Here is a 22375-nt window from a genome sequence, read left to right on the forward strand (position 1 = left end):
CACACTATATTTCATCTGTCCATACATAGAAGAATTTTAATCCTGCACCTATGTATAGTCCTGTACCAGCAATTTCCAATGCGAGCCAGAAGGAAAACACAGCACCCTGGTTAACCGAAAAAGACTCTGGAGCCAAGTAAACAAAATGACAGTCTTATAAACCAGAAGCATTTTCCCATTAAGGATTTCATTTGTAGACAGAATAACAAGGGATGAGCTATTTGGAAGCAGAGACTTTAAGGACATGGGTAATGTAACAGCAACAGAAATGCTGTAACTGCAAGACCTTTGCTCAGGAGTGACTCGGCATAACAGCAGCATCCTGGAAAATTAATACTTCAGCCTCCCCAAAATGCTTGCAAAGGCTCTGAGAGCTTGCAATAACCAACCCTGGAAGCCCCATTAGCCATCTGATCTGCCACCATCTTGGGGATTAACACACATCCCCACCCTGGGACAGGGCAGAGAAGTGCAGAGGTCCAGCAGCGGCTGTGGGGATTCGGGGCACAGCTGTCAACAGAAAGCAATCACATTTTGGCCTCAAACCTAAAGGAGACAACCCCTTCACCACTCCCAAACTCCAAAATCTCCCTCATCACCCTGCCATGGGCACTCTGGCCAAGCCCCTGCTCCAACCCAGGTGTCCCTGAGCAGTGGCAGCAGCTGTTAAGAAAGTTAACACAGAATCATGTCAAATAACAAACACCTAGTATTTATTAATAAATTAGTACACTGGAAGGCAATTTTTCAATTCATTTCCCCCTTCCCCCACTCCCACCCCTTCCCACAGGGCAGCTCATGCCACCCTCATACCATTACTTCTTCAAATTGAGCGTAGTACAGACTGTTTGTTACGGGAGCATAATAATTGCAAATATAATCAGACAGACCTCTTACGATGCAGCTTTTTTTCCCCCACCCTCCCCCCAACCTCTTTTAATAAAAAGTGAAGTGTGATTTGAAGAGACTATTTAGACCACGTAAGGTCTTCGAAGAAATTATCGGCCACGTCTGTATAAAAAACAAGAGACACAAGTGTAAAAGCAGAGCTTGGTTTGAGTCTTACAGCAAGAGGAGAGCGGGACCTCCAGCAGCTGCCTTCGCCTCCCCAAGTCCAGCACCAGCTCCCTTCGGGGCCCCACCATTCCCGCACAGGGCAAGGCAAGATAACTCCTTACATTCGTCTGGAGGCAAAGGACCTTTCCATCACCTCGGAGGTTGGTGGGACTCAACCCTTTCCTTTTGCAGTTAAAGCGCTTCTGCTGTAGCGTAATAGGAGCGCGATGCATTGTCCGGGTGAAAACCATACAATAAATAACCGTGCTAGTAAAATCTCAGCAATGGGTATGAGCCAAACAATAGTACATTAATAAAAAAGTCAGCTCGGGTGGGAAGCTTAGCTGCGTTGAGAGACAGTAACCAGCAACAACTGGGGGGAGTTTTTTGCGTGTTTTTGCCATTTACTGCTCCGAGGCAAAGGGAGGTGATGGGAGATGGTCACTCCGAGCGACAGGTTTGACAGAGGAAGGGGGTTACAGAGAAATCCCCAATCCTCTGTGTTAAATTACACCAGATTTGTGGTGTTTTAGTTCATTAACTGTGGTTTTTTGTTGGGTTTTTTGTTTGTTTCTTTTTAAAGTGCATCGGCTGATCTGATTGGAATGAGAACAAGGAGAAGAGCAGTACAGGAAGGGGGCAGAGGGTGCAAAGACTTGGACTGAGCGATAGTTACGGTGGAGGGGTGCAATGCTGGCAAACTGCCCCCCCTCCAAGAACCAAGGACACCTCAACGAAAATACTGGCCATATATTCTACAACAAAACCTGCCTGCATATTGTCGTTCACCTTAACGAGTGCCAAGCTAGCTCTAGCAGATATTTGGAGAGTTTGTGGTGACCCAGTGCCTACAGTAAATCGGGAAGGTGGCTATAGACAGAGTCCAGGAGGGTCTGGCTGGCTTCCTGGCTCTTGACTCCAGCGATCTCAAATAGCCTGTCCAGCTTGTCTTCAGCCTGTGGGATCTCCTCTATCACGTGGAGCTCCTCAGGATTGAGGATGTGCAGCATGTCGTCAAAGATGGGCTGCAGGTCGCAAGGGTCCAAGCGCACCTGGCGCAGGACAGTGTCCTTCTTTTCTGTGGGAGGAAAGGACAGAGTGGTCAAGAAACTCCCCAAGGAACCTCTGCTAACCAGGGTTTGTTTTCCTTGGACCATCCCCTGGTGCTGCCTCTGGTGAGGGACATGTCACAAGAACAAGGGAAAAGGTGGAGGGTGATGGGGAAGAAAGAAGACGGAGAAGCCAGCGCTGCTGAGACACCCCAGCCCAGGATCCTCCAAGAGAAAACACATCTGTAAATGCTGAATGGCCAAGACGAAAAGGTGAGGGCAGGAGGGGGAGCCAAAAAAGCTGAATTCTGTTCTTTCAAGTTGTTTTTGTTGGGTCAGCTTTGTTTCTACACCAAACTATTAATTTGGTACATTGACTGATCTCAGTCTTTCCCCTTCATCAGAAGTTATAGATGATTCAATGCAGCAAGTTAAATACAGTAAATTAAACCCTCTGAAGAAAGGGGGTGGCTAATGGTGCTTTACGTCTCAAGTCATGTGCTGCAGCAAACAAAACTAAGAGTGAAAAGATATTAAAAAAACCCAAAGCAGTCTTGAAATTACAAATTACATTCTCTGGTTTCATTTCATACAGTAACACATAGGCCAACACCATAGCAAGGGTCAGGAAAAACATCCAGTCATGCTACAACTTCTGTGGCAGACCTTCAGAGAGTTAAAAGCCTTTAAAGGTGTTCTTTGCTCTCCAATCTTTATTATCTTTGCTAACAGGATATTCTGGTCTAGAATGAGGATGTGATAAACATATACTGGAGAGCCAGTTTTCCTAGTTATTTACTTTAACGATATCATACATTGAGCAGCTTTACATGTGCTGATCACATGGGATAGGTCATGGCATCCCTTCAGTCCTGCCACCCCCCTGCCTCAGGACTGATTTTGGTACCTTTGGTAATAAAAGAGCCTGTCCGGCTGAGGGCGGAGGAGCCGCTGGAGGTCGAGTCACACCGCAGGAGAGGCTCTGCTTCATCCACGAAGAAGCATTTCTTCTCAGAAGGAGAGGGCTCCACGGTGAGGACGGCTGCCTCGGGGGGCTTGGGGCTGGGGGTGGGCGCAGGGCTCACCGGGCTGGGGCTCACTGGCAGCGCCAGCTTGTCACTTTCCAGCTTTGTGGGGAGGAAAGAGAGGGAAAATTAACCCAGGGGGATGCAATGCACCGGGTTCACATTTTAACCACCTGCACCCTGGCTTCCAGCACACTGCAGCTCACCCTCAGCAAGTTGTCCCCCACCTCCTCCCAAGGGACCTGTTGTTCCAGAACAGGCACTGAAGATCGCCTGGAGTGGAAACCAGTACTGGCCTTTGGCATGTCAGGCAGGAGGGGTAACACAACCTGCACCCTTGGTACCTTTGGTAGGAGCAACCACTGCACCAAGATGGTGCCTGCAACCACAGCAGAACATTTTAGCTTAGTTCTCCTTCTCACCCTTTGTTTATTGAAGCCCAAAGCACAGCTCTTGGGAGCAACAGGTGATGATGTCCAAGCAGGGAAGCTCTCTCCAAAACCTGCTCCACAGCTACTGCTTGCTAAAAGCATGGCACAGCCTGGCTCCATGGCCCAACCAGTGCTAAGGCTGCAGGGTGACATCTGTGAGATCCCTCAGTGATCCCCACTGCAGCAGGTGGCTCTGACCAGCCACACTGGTCACACTTTTAGTTAATTATTTGTTTGTCCCATTTCACCCTTGTTCCCATGAGTACTCCATTAAAGCCTGATGGAGAACTGTGTCCCACCAATCTCTAATTTCAGACTAAGGAAGGACAGGCCGGAGGTGGCACTGACCACAATGTCACCCAAGTGCCTTTGCTTTATCTTACCCTGATGTGAGCCAAGGGCAAACATTTGGCTCCACAGTCCCAAAAACATAGGGAGCAGCAAGCACTGCGAGGAAGCACTGCACTGGGAAGCAGCACCATTTGACAAGTGACAGGTGACAAGTGACAGGATGAGAAGAAATGGCCTCAAGCTGTGCCAGGGGAGGTTTAGACTGGATATTAGGAAAAATTTATTCATGGAAAGGAAAAATTTATTCCCCCAAAGTGTGGTCATGAATTGCAATAGGCTGCTCAGGGAAGTGGTGGAATCACCATCGCTGGAGGCATTTAAAAAAACATTGGATGTGGCCTTGGGGATAAGGTGTAATGGTGAACGGTGCTGCATTAACAGTTGGACTTCATGATCTTAGAGAGCATTTCCAACCTTAACAATTCCATGATTTTATGATTTAGGTGCCATGGTGAACCTGCTTCCTAATTTGACTGTACTCTGCATCTTCCTTGTTGGATCTCCTTCCTACCTGCATGGTGCAGCCGGTAGGTAGATGGCAGCAGCCAATCTTATCTACCCTCCTCCATCTCCCAACATCCCCTTGAGGTGCAAATCTCAAGCATGGCATTTCTTTGTTCCCATTCCCTGCAGTGAGGATGTGCCCTGGGCAGCATCCCTACATCCCTGGTTGGCAGCTTGAACACCTTTGCAGGTCACCAGATCCCTCTAAACAGGTTGCTTGAAGGGTCATCCAATATTTCACCATCTTCCCAAACCCTGCATCTCTGCTCGACCTACCAGAGAACAGAATTCCGAGCCCTGTCCACATGCAGTTCCCTCTCCCAACAATATTTCAAATACCTGTTTTCTCCTTCTAGAGAGGAAGATCAGGCTAGTCTTGCTAACAGGCTTTTGCCTACTACCCAGGGATAAAATGCAAAATTGGGATTAAAGGCTGTGGGAAATGGAGCTGCTGAGCCACCTCCGCACCAGCATGGATGTGCCTGAACATTCCTCATCCGTGTCGAGGAATTTGCCACCCACAAATCACATGTCTGCTGGGACGCCCATTAGTTCACATTAAATTAACATTGCAGCCTGTCCCTGGTAGAATAAAAGGGTTTTTTTCTCCCCTCATTGAAAATAAACAGGGGAGGATTTGTTCTAGCTCAGCACATTACGCAATAAGCATGTTAAAAATAAAAGTCAGCTTTAATTTTTAATTAAAAGAATCTGCCTTCTCCTCTGAAACTCCCTTTCCAGAGCAGTTCATCATGGAGAATCAGCTATTGCCATTAAGGGGGAATATCAAGGGAAGGACCAGAACAGCAGCTGGCCACTTTCCAAATTGTAATATGCTCTGATATCCCCTTCAAAAATAACACAGGCTTTAAGGGTTAGTTTTTCCCCGTGCAGCTCATCTACTTAATATCCAGCCACAAACGCATCTACTGATTCCCAAAAAGGGGCCTGATGACTGAGCAGCAATTGGCCAAGGTTGGGCAGGGAGCAGGCAGCTGCCCCAGCTCTGTCTTCCCAGCAGAAGGGAAAAGCCCTTCCCAGAACCAACTCATTCGGAGCTTAATTAAACAGCTGCTAAAACACGGTAGGAAAGACAAAATCACTCGAGGTTATTTGACTGTAGCTGTCCCGGGAGCCCAAAGCTTTCCAAATAGCTGAACAGTTGCGAGCTTGAGGCAAAGCAAACAGGATGCTTGGATGTGTGTTAATATTTAAACCACGGGAAGAAAGCGAATGGGAAAGAGGGCTTTGAAAGACCAGGGAATGCAGAAGGTTGCTGCGAGGTGAAGTCTGTGTAATAGGTCTAAAAACACACTATTCATAGCCTGTGATTCATTTCATTGAAACCACCTTGGCCATTCCTATTTTTAAAAACAGCAGTGCTTGAGTGAAACCAAGCTCTGGCTGGGAAAAAATCCCACAAAAAAAAATACCCTTGCAGCCCTTTCGCCTTTCCAGAGCCATTGAATTTCTCACCTTTACATCCTCATTGCCAGGGTCCTGCGCTTGCCACTGAGGCTGCATCTGCACCTGCACAAACACATGGGATACTGTTAGATGGACAGTCCAGAGCAGAAACAAAAGGCACTGCAGTGGCTTTGACACATCAGCAGCCTCCTGCCACCCATCAGTTGCACTGGGGCGCTCTGCCAGGTTTTTTTATTTTTGAGCACTGCAGCAAGAGATTTTCAATGCCAAAAAAACACTATTAAAAAAGAAAAATCCTAAAAGCTCCAGTGTACTTCTGGCCCTTTATGCTGCAGTTAAACACCGCTTGCATCCCAGTGTATTTGGGAGGATGCTCTAAGCAGCTCAGGGTGCCTCAAAGTTCTTCCTAAAAGGAAGAAAAGGGGATGAGGGCAGAAGAAGACACAGGCTTGCCTTTGTTTTGTTTTCTTTCCACAGCTGTTCTCAACAGCTCTGTTTGAACTGGTGGGTCCCATTTTCTCCCTCCGTTTTACAGTACAGCAATAAAAGCTGAACTCAGACAAACAGAAACTGCAGCTGCTGTGCTAATATTAGGAAGGAGCAGCAGTAGGCACTAAAAACCACCCTTCTCTCAGACGATGCTTCCCAGTAATTTCTCCTGCAGCAAACAGGCAGGAACAAAAGCTGGTGGCAGGTTGGCTGCTCCTGAGTGTGGCTGTGCACCCTCTGGGATGTGGAGGGGATAAATTTAGCACCAAGGCAGCCGTTTCCCGGATTCCGTGCCAAAGATGACACCCAGCTGACACAAACCCTATTCTCAGGTCTGTTATGCCACTGTAGGGGATGTGGGAGGAAAAGACCCAGTACATGAAGCAGGGTGGGCTGGGGGCAGCCCGGCATGGACAGTCCTGCAGGCGCAGGGTGGTGCTGAAGGGGGATGCTCTCACTGTGGTCCCCACAGGCACAGGGAGGATGGATCGGCTTCATGGTTATCATGGTATTTGGGCATCCACCTTCAGGGCAGACTAGATCTTGGCAGGTGAAACACCACAGGGCAGGCCATGAGGTCTCATCAACGTGGCTGAGAGAGACAGTGATAGTGTGGTGCTGCAGAGCAGGAGGCAAGCCCTTCACCAGGATGGGAAGGACACAAGGATGCTGGAGTGGGAAAGCCCAAATCTCCTCTGTGCCCTTCACATCACCAGTTAATTTGCAAAAGAGTGCTCAACTTGTCTTTGTGGTAGAGCTGCATCCATCAACACAAGGCAGCCCTGGAGAACTACTCAAGTCAAGCCTCACATGGCAAAGGATGCCAATGCTGGCTCGGGGGAGGGTTTGGCCACCAAGACCAAAGTGCAGCCACCCACGGAGGAAGCAGCTCTTCCCCATCAGCCCTGGCCATTTGAGAGCAAAGTGCTTCTTCAAGCAGGAGATGACCCCAAGACAACTTCTGGTGGATTCTCCTTTCTATGGATTTGACTACCCACTTTTTCAACTCAAACCATAATGAAGAACTGATGAAGCTCTAATGAAGTGTTTCCAAACCCAATTACAGGCTGAGTAAGTCGATACTGAGTTGGGCTAGTAGAAGAAACCATCTTCTAGTTTTCTCTTATTCTTCAAACCCATCACTCTGCAAACACACAGACCCCAGCAGACGTGGCCACTGTAGGGAAACCTCAAATATCACTGCATCTATAAAGTTTGTACTTCTGTGTTTGTTATTTATATTTGTATTACTTTATAAATTTTTACATTTTTGTTTACTGAACATTCTCCAGGCTAGTTCAAACCCAAGGTTGGTTTGCTGAAAATCAAGTCAGGGTTTAGAGCAAACCTGGAGCGATGCCCACTCCAGCAAAACCCAACCAACTCTACCCCTTCCCCAGGGCTCTGGCCACTTCACCCTACACTTTGTGTCTCAAATAAAACCTGATGCAAGTCCAAAAGGAAAATTCTGTTCTTTTCCTGGCTGCCTGGGCATTTCCCGGCCCTGGGACCACAGCCCCCTCCAGTTGAGAAATCTATCCAACCACTTTACCTTCATCTACTGCCAACATGAGAAGTGAACACAGAACAAACTTAATTCCTAATTATGGCCCAGCCCAGTTCTGTGGTGCCAAAAGAGGAAATGAAGGGGATGGGTGGGAGCTGACAGTGGCTGGATTTGAGGAACGCTGCATCATGCTTTACTCCCCCTGCTCAGGGTGTTGATCTGTGAAAGCAAGAAAAGGAGCCACAAGGCACTGCCACAGCTGCAAGCCTGGACGCGGGGCTGCTTTCACATCCTCTTTTCTTCTGGCACCCCCAAAACCTCCACAGCTTAACCTCACACCAGCCCCAGCCAACCCTGACGCATCTGCTGACTGATGGGATTATTCACAACATGAAATTAGCCACAAACCTAAACCTTGCTGGGCTTGGGGCTGCACCTCCCTCCCCTTCTCCACTTTCAACATCTCCCTTATTCATGTTTTTTTTTTTCCAGCTTTGCTGAGGCTGTGCTGCTGACTGAGGCTGTTTGCTTCCCTTCCATCCAGTCCCTGAAATATTTCAGCCGAGGCCAGCAGAGCCATAAATAAAACGATAAGAGCATAAAGCACTGCTCACAGCAGGGCACTCAAGAGCAGCCAATACGGCTGCTGTGCCAGCTCCACCCCAGGCCAGCCCAGGTGAGCACAGACACCCCTTGGTAGCTGCAAAATGCTGTTATGCACCACAAAAAAAAATCTCATTACCCAGTGGATTCACTGAGCTTTTCTGATTTTAACCTCAAAAATGGAGAACTGCAATTTGCTGGGATAGCAGTGGGAGACCTCTCCCTTTTTCTCCCCCCTTCTGTCTCCTGTTTTTGTTGTTGTCAGCAACATTAACCTGGGGGGTGTGCCTGTGCTCACTAAGCAGCGTCCAGGCTCACATGCTGCTGTCCAGCAAACCTGCCTGCAAGGCAAGAGATTCTGCAAACCTTGAGTCCAACCAACAATCCTGGCCAGGCCAGGCTTTAACAGGAGCCCTGTGAGTTAAAGGAACCCTAAAAAACCTTCCCACAGCTGCTGCTCTCACTGTATTTTCTGGCTCAGCTGCAAAAAACCCCGAGCAAAATGATTCAGAGGGCTAATCTCGGTTTAACCTAAATTCATCCAGTGCCATGCAAAACCAGCATAATCTCCCACAGCTAAAAAAACAGGCAAGTCTGCAGGAGACCTGTTCCTTACCTGAAGGAAAATGTTGCTGCCACATACCATAATGCTCTATAGACTCCTGCTAATTCTCCTGTTCCTATCAGAGGTTGTAAATATTTGGATTTTGGAGCACAAAAGGGAATGGGGCGCTACAGGAGAGAGCAGCTTTTCCTCCATAGGTTTTACAAAGTGAAGCCAGACACCAGATAAAGGATTTAGGACAAGGATGCAATAGTGGGTGGGATGGGATGGTGAAGGGAGGCTGGATGTGTTTAGGGTACTGATTTACCATCTGAGAGCTGCATTACTCAATAACACAACTTTTACCTGTGATCTGGAGTGTTAGTGCTTTCTTACTACACAGGATCAGGGGGAGAGATGGGGAGGAAACACTTTTGCACACAGGGATGCTGGGCAGTGCCAAAGGCATCACAGACAGCACAGCCACCCATGCATTCATCCCTCCTGGGCTCATGTAAGACACACCAGCGTGCATTAAGAGACTCACTGATGGCTCAGGTCACCCCAAGGGCATCACATGCTGTTATTCAGAATCACAGAATGGTTTTGGTTGGAAGGCACCTTAAAGCTCATGTCGTTCCCATAGGCAGGGACATCTTCCACCAGACCAAGTTGCTCTAAGCCTTGTCCAGCCTGGCCTGAAACACTTCCAGGGGATGGGACATCCACAGTCTCTATGGGCAATTCAGCCACAGGGATGGTGCATGCCTTTGCATTGTTTATGAGAGTCCTCATTCTCTCCCCATCACAAAAAACTCTTTTTATTCTTTTTTTTTTGTTGTTATTTGGGGGGGTTTTTTTGCAAGATTACTTCTGCAGGGCTGGAGAGGTGCAGGACAGGGCCCATGCTAGCCACCAGAAGGGCAACCCACTCCTTCAGATCAAATCAGTTTGGTATGGAGAAAAACTGCCTCGATTTGTCTGCATTTGGACAGAGAAATCAGTAAGAGTCAAACCCCAATTAGTTCTAATTAAAGGCTTTCCAACTAGCAGATTAAAAAAACCAAACCCGAAGACCAACCTTCCTGCCTGCTTCTGGCAGTGATATCCTGGCTCCCTGAGCCACTGGAATCCAGATCAGCCATCAGGACAGTTCTCCAGGGATTCAGACTCCCGTGCACAAGCTGCTTCCCACAGCTTCCTGCATCCCTCCCAGAGACATTCCATCACCACCCACATCGACAGTGCAGGAGTCAGTTCAGGGAGAGGAGGCAGACAGGTTACAGCAGGTAACACCTTGTAGAAACACAATGTGCTGCTGTACTGAATCTGCACCCCCGGGGGCTTCCAGGCTTTGACATCCTACACAGGGCTTCAGGATCTCTAGGGCAGGGGAATGGCCAACTCATAAGGTTGATCATGAGGGATGCTTATCTGAAAAAGCCCAATCAGATGCATGGGGGGAAAGAGGATGTGCCAGCTTGGGTGAATTTGTTAAAAAACAACTCCTTTGCTGAAACTAACCAAATATCTCATGTCAATCTACTCAAGCCACCTGCTCAAAAGATCAACAATCCATTTTTACCCATCTCTAGAAAAACAAGTGAAACTGATTGGGAACCACCAGGGTCCAGGTGTTGCTGGACACTGAAGAATACAACAACACATTCTTTTAAAAGATAAAAGAGACACGGGAAAAGTGGTTGGGAAGAACAGAAGATTTGCATACAGCTATCCATGAGATTTTGGTTTGCTCATTCTCCAGAGAACCCATTCAATGTGTTTTCAGAGTTATTGTCAGAGTTTCTGGTTACTCCATGGTCAAAAGTCCACCATCCCAACAAGTCACACAATAAACCCTGCTCCTGGAGCCACCACCTGCATTTTCTGTGCTATTTGATAAGCACAGCCTGATGGTCTTGGCCAAAACAGTGCAAGGCTCAGGAGTGTTTAACACTGCACAGCCCAGATTTGTTCTGATGCACAAGCCCCATGTTTTATCTGATGTCCTTGCCCAGTGCTTTGCCACAGAATTCAAAGTCAAAGCAGTAACTAGGAGGACAGAGGTTACTACCTGCTTCAGGAGAGCAAGAGGACAATGTGTCCTCCTGGAACAATGCACATACTGGTTAACTTTAATGCACATATGCAAAATGACAATTTTTTCTGCCTCTCTCCTCTCCCTAACCATAGCCCAAAGTCTTGGGCTTTTCATTTCACTTTTTGCCATCAATGAGAAGGCCACATGCTGCTTAATTACCAGGACCCGGAAGGAAACAAACAGCAACTGCATGGAGGCAGGAGAGTTGAGACAGCTGGCAAAGCAAACCTACCCAAATCTGAGCAGGACACGTGGAACAACACTCAGCACACACCTGACTCAGGGTTTCTCAAAAACACAAGCCCAGGGCTCCTGCCACTGCATCAAAACCTAAGATTTCACACAATGGTTACAAGGGACCAAAATGTTTCATACACTAAGTGAAGTAATTTAAGACAAGCAACAACAGTGAAGGGACCACAGTCTGTCTTACAGGGTGAAGTTTGTGATGGTCAAAGCCCCTGCCCAACAAACGCTCTTCCCCATAAGCTTCACTATATGTGAAGGTTCACCTTGCCAGGCCTCCAGCAAGTGCCCAGAGAGGTCTGCAAGCACCCATCTGCTCCTGTTTGGGTCCTGTCACTGCTAAGATAATGGGAAATATTTTACCAACCCGTTCAGGGGGAAGAGCCCTCCCTCAACTCAACTGCCCCCCACCTCCATACACGTGCTGGCCAATTGACTTCCATGTTCAAAAAAAGCCCCATTCATCACCTCTACAAATGCTTCCATAAGACCAACAAGTTATCAGAGCCAAAAATTGAAATAAGTAAGGCAGTGGGGAGCAAAATAAACTGCAAAGGTCACTGAGGCACCTCACAATAACTTACACCTAGCTCAGAACCTACTGCACGATATTCGGCGGAAATCTATTTATTCTCCCAAAACATGGAACAGGTTGTTTTAAGGCCAGGGCTGCCAAAGAGCAAGAGCTCTGGAGGGCTGCATGCACACACACAGCAGACTCACCCATGCTACCAGTCACCATCTTGAAAGAAGCAATTCATTTAGTGCTCAAGGATACTTGGCCTTTGTTATGGGTTTAGCCAGGTGGGCCTAAACTTAGGTTTTAACGTTCAGCTAGGCCTAGGATTGTCAGCTGATTTAAGCTGGGCTGAGCTAGCTAACAACTGACTTCTTCCAGCCAATAATATTGTATTCCATACCATACTACAGCATCTCAAAGGGTGTAAATCCAGTGTGTGGGAGTGGCTTGGTCAGTTCCATCATGGCTGCACTAAGAGGAGGACATCTGGCAGCTCCTCTGCTATGCTAGGCCCTGATCCTGCTGCCTCTGCTTGCATTTTGTTTGCATTCAGGGAAGTAGAAACATTTCTGTTGTTACTCTTTCTGTCTCTCAGAGTACTTACAAATCTAGTGTAATAGACTTTGCTTTGTATTAATTAGGGAGTGGGAAGTTATTCCTTGTTATATATGTAACTTGTGCAAGTGTGTGTTATATTGTAGTTTCCTCTTAATTTTCTCCTTTCTGTATAAATACATGTAGTTAGTTCCAGCATAAACCTGGTTTTGAGGGTTTTTCTTTCCTCTCCCTCTTCTTTTTCCCTTGGCTGGTTGGGGGAGGAGGACACTTTTTCTCTGTCTTGGACAGTTGGGGTTTTGCCAGCTCAACCCAGGACAGCCCTTCTCACAAAATGTATGGGCTTAAATTATGGCATTTAAGAGCAAGTTGAAAGAGAGATGCTTTTTCCTCCACATCCCTGAGATGCGGGCTTAAGTACCAAGTCTTCCTGGTACAACATGTGGGACTCAAGAGCTCATCAAAACTTTGGCAAAGCTTTGCTCAAAAGCAACGTACAAACTTAAACATAAGGCCCTGAGGAGCTCGGTGGAAAGATGGAGCCCAGCCAAGCTCTTAGCTAAGCTCCAGGCCACATGCTTCCCAAGACCTCAGGGAGCCCAGCCCATCCTTACCGGCGTGGTGTCCTCCATCAGGCCGCGGATTTTCTCCACGACGTCGTTGCGGCGGTGCTGGCGGAGCGCACTGATGAGCTGGGCCAGGCTGGCCTCGGGCCCGCGGATGGTCCAGTGCTGCAGGGCGGCGTAGGCTCGCTCATGGTCGGCTGTGTAGCCATTGGAGAAAGCTGCCACCTCCCGCTCGCTGGCGTTGCACAGGAACTGGTAGATGTCCTTCCACTGGCTCCCCACCTGGGCAGCCACCAGCTTCAGGATGTCGATGCCTGCAGGGGGGGCAGAAAAGCTACAGGTGAGGCACAGGGGTCTGCAGGCTCCCAGAGTCTCAAACCTAAGCTTTAGCAAAGCTTCTCTCATCCCCAAGTAGCCATGCTCTGCTTTTCTTGAGTTTGTCTTGAGATTTTGTTGTTGTTATTATTATTATTACTAACAATATTTTTATTAAGACTATTATTATTATTTCAAGATTAGTTTGTTTGGTTTATTTAGAAGATCTTTTATGAGTCCAGGCTGTAGAGAAGCAGCACCCATAACATGCTGAACAGCTCCTATGCACATAAAGCCTGACAGACCCACCAGTTGCTCCAGTGCAGTCCAAAATCAATCACATAATTTAGCTGTGAAGTTTCCTGCACTGTTCAGCACAGGAAAACCCCTGGTACTCAGCCAGGGTACAGCTGCAGGAACAGGGCAGAGGGCCATGTGCTCAGCCACACACCTGCATTGAAGCCACCACTTTAATCAGGAGCTGGATTAAGAGGTGAGTCACCAAAGCACCTCTCTAAAGATGAATATTTCCATAACAGAGCACCTACAGTAACTATGATCACATTTAGAGCCATTTCCAGTGCAGACTGGTGGGATGACTCAGTTCCGGGGTGGGAGACGCCGCACCAGGTGAGCATTGGGTGAATGGAATATCTGGTAGGAATTTTGCTTTATGGAGAGAAAAAAGAGGTTCCCCCAGAAAAGCCCTTGAGACATGCTGGTCCAAGACAGTGAGGGTTTCCCCCCCATAGGCTCGGGAGCAGTACAAACAGTACACTTATCCTTGAGTCTACTAGAAGTCAGGAGTTATACTTTCAAATAAAGCCATATCTCCTTCATAATAACTAATTAATCCTGTTTTATCAAGCTGAGCAACACCTTTATTCTAACAAAGGGTCGGCATAGGTGAGCTGCAAAGAGAAACTCACTTTTTCCAGGGAGATAATCACACCTCAGGTTTCCAAACAAGCCAGCGTGCCCCCATCACTACAGGGAGCACTTCTCTTTCCCTCTGCAGGCACAACAGCAGTATCAGCAAAAATAGCTGCTTAGAGAAGACTGTCATAGTGAGAGTCTTTCCACCTGGCCTAAAATCTAACAATTTCTAACACAGTTTAAACCAAAAGTCCCAACTGCCCCTCCAGGTCACAGCTGTGATATAGCCAAATAGATGCATACAAAACAAAATTATATATAAAAAGTATACAACCTGATATAGCTATATTGCTATCCCCTTTATACATATATATATATATATGTATGTACAGATGGGATGGGTTGACCCCAGCTGGACAGCAGGTGCCCACCAGAGCCAGTCTGTCCCTGCCCTCCTCAGCTGGATCATCACCATGGCCAGGCTTCGCAAATAAAGATTTAGGAAGGGCTCTCCCCACGTGGGTGTGTCCTTCAAGCCTGCGCAGTGGAGTTTTTAGGTGAGGCTCAGCGTGTGCAGAACTGGCCCCAACCTTTACTCCTAAGGTTCATCTGCCATGGCCGAGCGAGCTTGGATAGTGACAGTGAAGTCCTTGGGACTAGAACTTACAACCTCAGGTATTCCCAGGAGGTCTCCCATCCAAGTACTAACTGGGCCTGACCCTGCTTACCTTCCAAAATTTGACGGGATTGGGTGTCAGGACGGGGGACAGAAAATATCACAAAAGGCTCGTGGGTTGAGATGAGGGCAGGGAGAGATCACTCTGCAGTGACCAACACTGGCAGAACAGACTCGGTAAATCAGTTTAACTTATTACCAATCAAAGCAGAGTAGGGTAATGAGAAATAAAAACTAAATCACTTTCCCTCCCCACCCCCCTTTTTCCTAGGCTCAACTTCGCTCCTGAATTCACTCCCTCCTCCCCTCAGCAGTCCAGGGGGCTGGGGAATGGGGGCTGTGGGTAGTCCATGTTGTCTCTGCTGCTCCTTCCTCCTCAGGGGGAGGAATCCTCACACTCTTTCCACTCTTTCCTTTCCACAGGTCACAAGTCCTGGCAGCAAACCTGCTTTGGGCATTGGTTCCTCCTTCTCCCTCCTTCTTCACTGACCTTGGTGTCTGAAGAGCTGTTGCGCTCACATGTTCTCATTCCTCTTTCTACTGGATGAAGTTACCAGCTTTTTTTTGCCCCTGTTCTTAACTCTCTTGTCCCAGAGGCACTACCATTATCTCTAGTGGGCTCAGCCTTGGGCACTGGTGGGTCTGTCTTGGAACCAGCTGGCATTGGCTCTGTCAGACAGGGGACAAGTTTCTGGCAGCTTCACAAGGAACCCACCCATGCAGGCACCTATTACCAAAACCTTGCCATGCAAACCCAATACAATATACATACATAGATAAAATATCTATTCAGCCCAATATATTTTATATATATTTGTGTATATTTTTGTATATATTGCACATACTTTTATATATCTCTATACAGGATACAGCTATTTTACATATATGTCTATATATGCTTATATTAAAATATATATATATGTGCAAAAACTATACACCTTCATAAGATATTTTTGAGCAAACCTCTTCTCACTTAAGGGAAGCTTATCAAGACCTGCTATATATAGACTTTAGTTTTCACTTCCAAACTAGCTAACACAGCCATGAGCCCACAGTGCTTGAAGCATTCACAGCTGGTGTTCAACCTGCTCTAAAACAGGAACTCTAAAGTACAAACCACATTTTGTACTTCCCCACCCTCCTCCCCTCACAACCACACTTCCCTCCCAAGCTGTTTACAGTGAAGTGCATGTACTATCTCATATAGGGTTGTAAGAGTCAGAGTTTCTCCTACCAGAAAAGCTCAGCCCACCAGCCCAGAATGGGAGATGCAGCCCACCCAAAAAACCCAAACCAAGCACAGGGCTTGGTTTTAACTATGCAGAAAAGGCTGCAAACCTGCTGTTGAGATTTATGATGGGCTTACTGACTTTCAGATCATTCAGTGCTGTTGCCCATCATGCTACAAGAGTGAACAGGAATTAAGCCTGGTCTTATTAACACTTCCCATTACACAGATGAAGACTCTGTGGTCCTCAATTCAAAGGACACAGGTTGCCTGTGTGCTTCCAGGCAAACACCAAATTCTTCTCCATCGATGACTTTGCATCCAGGTTGGCTGTTAGTCCTGTGCAGGAAGGACAGACAGCCCAAACCGCGCGTGCAGCCAAGTCCTTGTGCCTTCCAGTATCACATATCCTGATCAGTAAGAAGCCCAAAAGGCAACATAGGTTTGGAGTCAGGCCCTTAAACCAGCAAATCCAACTGCTTTTGACCTATGAGCAGCAAAATGCCACCTTTATGCAGCTGCTACTTGATTGTATCACTCAATCCAGGGGATAAAACCCCATAACAATCCCTGAATACAAGGGCAGAAAAAGCTCTGCAGGGCTTGTGCACCAAGATAATAAAACCAATGAACAGATCAACGAGAAGGTTTGATACTACCTATGGTAGATGTCTGTCTCTCTCTCTCTATATATATATATGATGATTTATGCACTGATATATATATGGAGAGAGAGAGAGTGCATGAATAGTTATCTCACTGTATAAATCTTGTAGTCTTTTTTCACTCTTGCATTCAGGAATTTATTTTTGCTGGGTTGAGTGATATATATCTATATCTATATGTGGATAGAGATAATGCTGCACATTTTTTTATATACACACACACATAAAATGAGCAGCAATGGGTCCCCCTGCCAGCACTGCCCTGCAGCAAGGTGACTATGGCTGGGTGGGAGCTTTGTCCACACCCACTGCCATGTACACCAATCATACACAGGTATTATAACATAATTTGCTGCTTTATGACCCCTGCATGGGACATCTAATCCATCCAGAAAAGGAAAAACCCATACACTACCTGCTCTTCTCTGTGTATTCAGTGCTGATAAATACCAGTGTTTACAGCTGCTCTACAGGTGAGAAAAGTTTTTGGCTGCTCATAACTTGATTTGTGCCAGTTCTATGCGGAGGCACAACATTTATGTCCTAATGTTCTCACATAGGATTTATGACAAAGCACTCATGCTCCTACTGACATTTTCAAGTTTAGTATATTTAATCTCACCGTTCAATAAATTGGGCCCATAAACATGTTTATATCCCTTGGCAATAACATCCCAGGGCACGAGAACACACCAGGCAGCAGAGGACTTAATGGCGCGTAATAATCTTTGGAGAACAAATGTTCCATTAAAAATGAATTTGGAAATGTCTACCTTAATACTGTAAGAACCTTAAACTAATTTTCTAGTAACTATTAAATGAATTTAAGCCCCATATGTTAGCTACATCCACTACAATATTGTGCAAACAAAACCCCAGATATGGAAGAGACACAGACATGAGCGCAGATTTGGCTCCAGCCAGTAAGGAAAACACTGCTCCCTCTGTTCTTGAAAAATAAGATTAAACCCATTACATGACAAGTTGGGGCTGCACGCTGCCAAGTATTACTGCTCAAGCTAAAATAAAATGGTAATGCTTATAATATGCTTACTGTCCTACTATTTCCATATTTCCAGAAGTCCTACAAGCTACTCTGCAGAGCACTTAATAGTGGTGCCAGTGCATCCTACCACAATGGGAAGGTGCCTACCAAGGTGTGTTGAGCAAAGAATCCCAGCTCCATTTTAGGTCCTGGATCCTCCCCTGCCCCTGAACCATAAGGATCTTGTCCCACCATACTCCTCTGCACACTGAGGCTGGATATGATGCTCAAAGCCCTCCAGACCCCTGCAATCTCAACTAAAATGGCCAAGCTCAGCAGAGATGGTGCTTTAACCCAGCCATTTCACACTTCCCACGCAAGGCTGGTCACAGCCATGTTGACGCTGTGCTAAAGCTGCTCCAAGCTTGCAACAGAGTTGTCCTCCTTTTTTATCACAGCCATAGGAACAGCCTGGGAGAGCTGTCACCATCCTCCTGCAAATGCAGGAGACACCACCACCCTCTACATCATCACCATCAGGAACCATCACCATTGATGTCCCAGCTTTGCTCGCCTCAGATAATGAAAATTAAAAGGAACCCCCACAGCTGAATCCAGCTGAGCTGTGTTTTCCATGGCCAGTCCAGAGCAGGCAACAATCTGAAGGATCCAGGACATCCATGTGTGTCTTAGGTACATGGGCAGGTTGCATTTCAAGTGCCATTATCCTAACATTGCAAGACTCTAAATGTTCTGATGGGCTACTCCATGTAACCACCTACCATTCTAAGGTAGTGATAACCCCAGAGCAATGATGAACTCCACCCACATCAAGTCAGGACAAGGCCAACATGTGCACAGGCAAGTGTAAAGCCCAAGGGTGAATGCAAACACATGGTAACATGGAAAAAACAAGGCATGTCTATAGCCAGGCCACTGGGAGAAACAGAGAGAAGTCTGGAACTGCTGAACACACGTACAACTCATCTCACAAAGATGTTGAGCTGAAGGGAGGACCTTCCTCAAGAGGCAGGGCAGAGAGATTGACCCCCACCTCTCTACAACCTTTTTCCAGATAGTCATAAAGGATAAAAGTCCCCCCTGAGCCTCCTTTTCTCCAGGCTAAACACCTCCAGCTCCTCTATCCGTTCCTCATCAGACTTGTGCTTCAGCCCCTTCACCAGCTCCACTGCCCTTTGCTCATCTCTGCCTCTCTTTGCCCATAAACACTATTTCAGTTTATTTTAGCAACTTTCATTTGCTTATTTTGAATCTGGTTCAAGGTTTTTACCACCCATTTCCAGCTCCTTCAGATGAGTCCTGCCTTACTGGAGTACACTTTGATGTAGATGGAGCAGTCACTCCTTCCACGTCACCAAGGTGGTCATCAAACACGCACATGGGACTTGGCTGAGCTTTAAAGACTTGTTCTGGACAAGCCTCACTGGTCTTCCATAATCCTGCTATTTACAGGTTGGACACGGACCCAGTTCTTCAGCATCATTTGGCCTCAAGCAGGGCCAGGAGCCAGCGCGGCGCGGGGCCGTGACCGGCAGTGCTGGCACACTCATGTACAGTACCTGCAAGAGGCCACTCCTCTCCTCTGCCATTGTTTTTTATATCTTCAAGCAAACTCAAGAGCAGCCGAAGAGCCACTGCATCAAGGCTACACCCAAGCACCTGGCAGGAGATCCAGTGAAGCCTAACCACAGCCTGGCCACAGAGAGCTGCAGTTCCTTCCTCTCATGAACAAAAAGACGTCACTGTTTTCATTTTCAGAACTCAAGCCAAACATAACTGGTGTTTTTCAGAAGAGTGCTCCTGAAAAAAATGCCACCTTTAAGGTGTAACCTTGTACTCAGAGCCCTCACAAGCCATGTGTCCTCTCACTCCATTAATAATGAAGGGACACAGCACAGTTCCAGTTGGAAAGCTCATCTGCCCAGGGTTCCAGAGACAGCTTCATGAAGTTTCAGAAAGGCTGGATTTCGGGAGACTCCACTCTCCAGCCCTTCATCAGCAGGGACAGATCCCACCAGTTCACCCACAACACTGGGGGAACTGACCTCCACCATCCCAGTACTAATCTGAGCTGGTGCACCTGGAGCTTTCACCACCTACATTGCAGACACAGGTGTTCCAGAGATGGGCAATATTAGTTAGTCTGTGCACCACATGCAGTGACAAACCCTGACTGTGACAGGCTGTCTGGATGAAACATCACAGAGAGCACAGCCCAAGGGCACACACAAGTCAGACAGAAAAACCTCGGTGATGTAGCCCAACCCTTCCTGACATTCAGATGAAGGCTCCGAATCACTGCAAACCCAGCTCTGCTCCTGAGCTCAGCCCACCTCCCTCCCTCAAATATCCTCCTGACTCATGCAAAACTCAGCCACAGCAGCCTATTTTTACCTCTGAGCACACACACAGAGCCTGTATGTACAAGCGAGCCAGGATGAGGCACATCCACACTCCAGCTGACAAGGCACCACATCTTGGCCAAACCACGACTTTGACATACCTAATCCTTGACACAAACACCTTTCCAGAATGTGAAAATTTCACCAACTGCTGCCAAAAAGGGGAGGTTATTGGAAAGTCAAATTCCTCCCCCTTCCCTCCAAATATATTTCAGGTCCTAAGCAAAGGTCTGGAAGATGTGAAAGGTCCTGCACCTGGGTCAGAGCAACAGCCAGTAGGAAGGAAGGGATTGAGAGCAGCCCTGCCAAGGACTTGGGGGTGCTGGTGGATTAAAAATTAATCATGAGCTGGCAATGTGTGCTTGCCTCTCAAGAAAGCCAGACATATTCTGGGTTTCATAAGAAGCACACTCCTGAGATCCCACCTGGAGTACTGCATCCAGCCCTAGGATCCCCAGCATTAAGAAGGATGTGGAACTGTTAGGTACAGAGGAGGACACAAAAATGGTCTGAGAGCTGCAGTATTTGTCCTAAGAAAACAGGAGGAGAGAGTTGGGGTTGTTCAGCCTGGAGAACAGAAGGCTCCAGGGTGACATTATAGCACATTCCAGTACCTAAAGAGGCTACAATAGACCTGCAGAGGTACTTTTGACCAGGGCATGGAGTCATAGGACAAGAGAGAATGGCTTTAAACAGACAGAGAGCAGGTTTAGATTAGGTGTTAGGATGAAATTGTTACTTTGAGAGGCTGTGGACGCTCCACCCCTGGAAGTGTTCAAGGTTAGGCTGGATGAGGCTCGGGGCAAACTGATCTGGTGGAAGGTGTCCCTCGCACAGCAGGGGTGTTGGATCTGTATGATCTTTAAAGGTCCCTTCCAACCTAAACAATTCCATGATTGTAACAAGAGCCTTTACCAGACAGGAAGAAAGGACTCACTCACAAAGACCTGTTAACGATCTGGTAGTTTTCGCAACCAAGGAGGGCAGTCCTGCTATCAGACCTTCCCAGGAGCCAGTGATTCACATCCTCGGCAAGTGCTGTTTGGGCAACAAATCATTAAATCCTTATGTATGGACTTTTGGTTTTTTTCTTTAAAAAGACAAAACCGAGTATCTTGCAAGGCAAGAAGGGACTCCTGACAAACACTTCCCACATGCTCTAGGGAAAATAACCAAATCAGGCAGTGGAGAAAGGTCTGTAATCAGGCACATGCAGTTATGAACATGTTTCTGACCTGGGAACTTGAGGGTCAGCGCGAAACAAGATCTCCCTTCCCAACAAATACTATGTGGAAGTCACCTTTGTAACAGCACCTCGGTCGAACCTTCCTGGGACTCATCTGAGTTCCTGCCCACCGCCAGGGGATGCTGCACTGGGGGACCCTCAGAGTGGATGTGGTCTTCCTTTAGTTTCCATGGGAATGGCCAGCGTTAAGTATTTTATGTAATTATTAAATTTTAAACAGCTTTTGCAAAGTTAATCTTCATGATAACCCTCTGGAACAGCTGGTAACCCTGAGCACACACACTGCCAGGGCCAGAGCCATATAAATATCCAGACACCCACAGATGCCAACCCGAGGATTAAATTCACCTCCTACATTTTCTTTCTTCCAGTCTTGGAGAGCAAGTTAAAAAAAAATCTGCCTTGTTATTCAACGAGTGATGTGTGAGAGCCTCACCAAAGTGTGAAATCACAGAAACTGGTGTCAGGTTTTTAGCAAAAAACCTGCTGGGCTTGGAGTGTTTTTCTACAGGGACAATCCTCCTCTCCTGCAGAGCTGTCCTGCTTCCCTTACTCGGCCTTACACCTTAATGGGCAGGCACAAATCCCAATTCCTCATTAAATTAGTACAGGGGCCACCCAGGAACTTTGGCCATGGGGTAATTTGTTTTTTTCCTCTTCTATTTTGAAGCAGATTTAGGAGCAAATGTTCCAGCTTCCCAAGGCAGTTTCACACAGCCCTGCCCATGCCTGTGGATAGATGGTTCATGTAGCAATGCACATTAAAAGTGATCAAGCACCAGTCTTTGGTGCTAATGCAATAAGGCTGAGGAACAAGAGATAATAAACCTGTACATGATTAGGTTTCCTCCTCTCTAAACAGAACAGCAGTCTCCCACGTTTCCATTTTCCAAGGCTGAGTTTTACCATAAAGTTCTGGTTAGCTCTTGCATATGGCCTTTGGAAATGGCAGAGCTTCCCAAAAACGACCAAGACGATTTTTGGGC

General features: G+C 47.1%; 1 protein-coding gene across 3 annotated transcripts in view; it reads right to left on the reverse strand.

Moving 5' to 3' along the window:
* Nucleotides 1–691: 691 nt before the first annotated feature.
* The window catches only part of TNFRSF21 (TNF receptor superfamily member 21), a 36392-nt gene continuing 14708 nt past the window's right edge, over nt 692–22375 (reverse strand). For all 3 annotated transcript variants that reach the window (XM_071548239.1, XM_071548238.1, XM_071548240.1), the window contains exons 4-7: nt 13024–13289; nt 5893–5946; nt 3013–3232; nt 692–2134 (exon numbers count right to left, since the gene is read on the reverse strand). In XM_071548239.1, the coding sequence (XP_071404340.1) occupies nt 1905–2134; nt 3013–3232; nt 5893–5946; nt 13024–13289 (770 nt within the window). In that variant the 3' untranslated portion in view covers nt 692–1904. The remainder of the gene's footprint in view (nt 2135–3012; nt 3233–5892; nt 5947–13023; nt 13290–22375) is intronic.

Source organism: Pithys albifrons, chromosome 2 (assembly GCF_047495875.1).
Source record: "Pithys albifrons albifrons isolate INPA30051 chromosome 2, PitAlb_v1, whole genome shotgun sequence".
Taxonomy (NCBI): domain Eukaryota; kingdom Metazoa; phylum Chordata; class Aves; order Passeriformes; family Thamnophilidae; genus Pithys; species Pithys albifrons.